Raw genomic sequence first — 3,841 nt, forward strand, 5'->3', positions numbered from 1 at the left:
TTTTGTTGTGAAGGTTTATGAACATGGCGAAATACATACATTGTATTGAGAGATATGATAAAATGGCATAACTCAAGTTTCAACTATGATTTTGATAAGTAGTTTTCAAACTTGTTTTGGGGATTTTATGGAATCCCAAAGGGGAAGATAACAATTTTACTATTAAAAAGTGTTAACATTATTTTGCCTATAGACTCCAATTAGTGGTTAGCAAAATAATTGTCATAATTATTTCATTCAATTTTAATATGAGTTATATAATTCTTCTTTTACTCAGCTTTTTTTTTTTTTTTTTTTTTTTTTTTGAGACAGGGTCTTGCTCTGTCGCCCAGACTGGAGTGCAGTGGCAGGATTACAGCTTACTGCAGTCTCCACCTCCTGGGCTGAAGCCATCCTCCCACCTCAGCACCCCCCAGGTAGCTGGGACTACAAGGTGCATGCCACCACACCTGGCTAATTTTTAGATTTTTTGTAGAGACCAGGTTTCACCATGTTTCCCAGGCTGGTCTTGAACTCCTGGGCTCAAGCAATCCACCCACCTGGGCCTCCCAAAGCGGGGAGAATTACAGGCATGAGCAAATGTGCCTGACCCTATTTATCTGTTAAAGAATAATTCTAATAATAATAATTTCTGGTTTTATGTATTTTTACAAATAATTGACATGATGATGTAATATTCACAATGCTTCAACAATGTGAAAAAGTATATACGAATATGAATCACATAATTGATAAAATATATGAAATAATGAAGCCAAAGCAGGTCATTAAGAAATATTTATAAACATTAAGTATTGAAGTTACAGATGTTGCCGAAGTTGTACATCCACGGGGCCAGTCATCATAAATTCTGATTGATGTTTAAAATCAGAGCAAGAAATACTCAATTAAGTAGTAAATGGAAAACCACCTAATATTCTTCCGATGTGTGTGCAATTTCTTTGTACTTGTAAAATCGTATTGCACGTTGAATAGGAGTCTTAACAGAGTCATAAGTCCATCCCTTCCTGGCAAACAGTCTTTCAAGGATGGCAGGCATTTCATAGCCCTTGCTTAGAATGAAATCCTTAAAGGCAATTGGTCCATAAAGATCGTCAAGAATGTCAGGTTCATCAGGCTTTTCAAGCAAGAGCTTGGGGTCAATCAAAGGTTCATCACTTCTTAGCTTTTTCCACAACTTAGGCTTGAGGTACCATGCTCCATACTTCATCTTCACACGCTGTGCGGTATAAGAATTCGATGGCGTGTGGAGTTTCCTGCCCCAGTATTTTTCCTGTGAGAAGAATTTAGCCTCATTCTTTTCATCTAGCTCCATGCTGTACTTCAGCTCTGAGGAACACTCTTTTACCTTCTTAATCTTTTGGTCGTAATAGGTTGCTCTGTACTTGGGGGTAAAGTCAAACAGATTCCTGATGGATTCTTCATCAGCTCCCAGGTCTGCAGCCCACTTGAAGAATTCACGGAGTTTTTCTGATGTGTATCTATATCGAAGAGAGTCAGAAACGCACTCTGTTGTGTTTGGTGTATCTTCGTGAAACAGTTCTTTTATGTAGGACGCTCGAATCTTGGGAGGCTCCGAGAACTGATGGGACACTGGAGCTTTGGGAGGCTCCGCGCGGAGACTGGACACCCGACGAGTCTTGGGAAGCTCCAGGCGGAGACTGGACACCCGACGAGTCTTGGGAGACTCTGGACGGAGAATGGACCTCCGACGAGTCTTGGGAGGATCCGAGCGGAGACTGGACGCCCGACGAGTCTTGGGAGGCTGCGGGTGGAGATGGGACACCTGAGCCTTCGGAGGCTGCAAGCAGGGTTCCCCACAAGGGAATTTATCAGGCTCGGTGGGTTCCTCGATTTTCTTCACCCGGGCCTCACAACGAGCCCATACGTCCTTCAGCGTCCTCCCAGAATCCAGCACTTTCAGCATGTATAGTAGGAGATTGGACACCCGACTGGTGTCGGGAGGTTCTGGGCGGAGATGGGACACTCCAGTCTTGGGAGGCACTGGCTGGAGATGAGACACTTCAGTCTTGGGAGGCTCCGGGCGGAGATGGGACCCTCCAGTCTCGGAAGGCTCCGAGTGGAGACTGGACCCCCGACGAGTCTTGGGAGGCGCTAGGCCGAGATGGGACACTCCAGTCTCAGAAGGGTCCAAGTGGAGACTGGACCCCCGACGAGTCTTGGGAGGCTCTAGGCGGAGATGGGACACTCCGGTCTCCAGAAGCTCCGGGCGGAGATGAGATACGCGAGTGTCGGGAGGCTCCGGGCAGAGGTAGGACACTCCAGTCTCTGGAGGCTCAGGGCAGAGAATGGACACCCGATGAGTCTTGAGAGGCTCTTGGTAGAGATGGGACACTCCAGTCTCAGGAGGCTCTGGCCGGAGACTGGACTCCGGAGTCTTGGGAGGCTCCTGGCGGAGATGGGACACTCTAGTGTCGGAAGGCTTCAGGAGAAGACTGGACACCCGAGTCTTGGGAGGCTCTGGGCGGAGATGGGACACTCCAGTCTCGGGAGGGTCTGAGCGGAGACTGGACAACGGAGTCTCGAAAGGCCGCGGGCAGAATTCCCCACAAGGGTATTTACCACGCTCTGTGTGTTCGTTGGTTGTCTTCTCTCGGCCCTCGCAACGAGCCCGTGCGTCTTCCAGCTTCCTCTCAGAATCCAGTTTCAGTAGCTGTCGTAGGAGACTGGACACCCGACGAGTGTTGGGATGTTCCGGGCCGAGATGGGACACTCCAGTCTCGAGAGGCTCTGGGCGGAGACAGGACACCGGAGTCTTGGGAGGCTCCGGGTGGAGATGGGACACTCCAGACTCAGGAGGCTCCGGGTGGAGACTGGACACCGGAGTCTTGGGAGGCTCCGGGCAGAGATGTGACACCGGAGTCTCGGGAGGCTTTGGGCAGAGTTCCCCACTGGGGTATTTACCAGGCTCTGTGGGTACCTCGGTTGTTTTCTCCCGGGCCTCACAACGAGCCCAAGCATCCTCCAGCTTCCTCTCAGGATCCAGCAGTTTCAGCACCTGTAGTAGGAGATCTGGAGGCATATCTTCTCCCAGATTGGGGTACATGGCCAAGGGATGCTTGGCCGTCAGCTGGGCTTCCACTTCCTCTACGAACGCCTTCCGTGCTAGCTGGGCTGGAGAGAGCTTGGAAAATAGGGCCGCTTTCTTGAGCAACTTTTTCTGCCTGCTTTTGGGGTCAGTTTGGGGACCTCTGCGAGAGCTTTTGGGGAGTAAGAACTCGTCACGGCCACAAATGAGCGTATCTTCGGGAGACGGACAGCCGTAGCGGAAGTCGTTCATGCCCTCCGTCATGAATACCCAGTTCTGGGTGTCCATGGGCAGGAACCTCAGGCGCCTGTGCTTGCGCTTCGCGATGCACTTGGAAGGCGGTTTGTCACAGTACCAGGGTTTGAAGTCCATGCCCGGGGACCTCGGCTGGTCCTGCGGTCTCTGGTTCCCCATGGTGGCCCTCGCTGGGGTGCCACCTCTCCAGTTTCCGCGGTTCCTGATCCCTGCCGCTCTAGTCGCTAGGAGACCGCCAGCCACGTGCAGCCCAGGTTCCTTCCTGGAGGTGGGGCAGCGCTGACGCCACCTGCGCAGCCGGGATTCTAACAGGTGTGTAGTGCAATCTCATTCTGGGTTTTATTTGCGTTTCCTAATGACTACTGGTATTGAACATCTCTATATTTGCTTATTTGCCATCCTTATCTCTCCTCGGTTGAAGTTTCTGTGGATTTTTTCTCCCATTTTTAAATTGTGTTGCTGGATGTCATATTTAGTTTTGAGAATCCTTGCTTCCTTGCTGTGTTCTAGATGTAAATAGGTTATCAGATATATGAT

At 50.0% G+C, this 3,841-nt stretch overlaps 1 protein-coding gene across 2 annotated transcripts; it reads right to left on the minus strand.

Moving 5' to 3' along the window:
• Window positions 1-756: 756 nt before the first annotated feature.
• Window positions 757-3,535, minus strand: LOC104658147 (protein FAM47A). Of its 2 annotated transcripts, XM_010358085.1 has the most exons (5): window positions 2,727-3,535; window positions 2,452-2,528; window positions 2,210-2,304; window positions 1,670-2,074; window positions 757-1,564 (listed from the first exon to the last, which is right to left on the minus strand). In XM_010358085.1, exons 1-5 carry the CDS (start codon window positions 3,461-3,463, stop codon window positions 911-913), a joined length of 1,968 nt encoding a protein of 655 aa, XP_010356387.1. In that variant the 5' UTR covers window positions 3,464-3,535; the 3' UTR covers window positions 757-910. The 2 variants fall into 2 exon arrangements, with proteins under 2 accessions (XP_010356387.1, XP_010356386.1); XM_010358084.1 differs by lacking the exon at window positions 2,452-2,528 and adding an exon at window positions 2,357-2,429 and having other exon boundaries at window positions 757-2,215; window positions 2,538-3,535.
• Between the last annotated feature and the right edge of the window lie 306 nt (window positions 3,536-3,841).

Source organism: Rhinopithecus roxellana, chromosome 7, assembly GCF_007565055.1.
Source record: "Rhinopithecus roxellana isolate Shanxi Qingling chromosome 7, ASM756505v1, whole genome shotgun sequence".
NCBI classification, from domain to species: Eukaryota; Metazoa; Chordata; class Mammalia; order Primates; family Cercopithecidae; genus Rhinopithecus; species Rhinopithecus roxellana.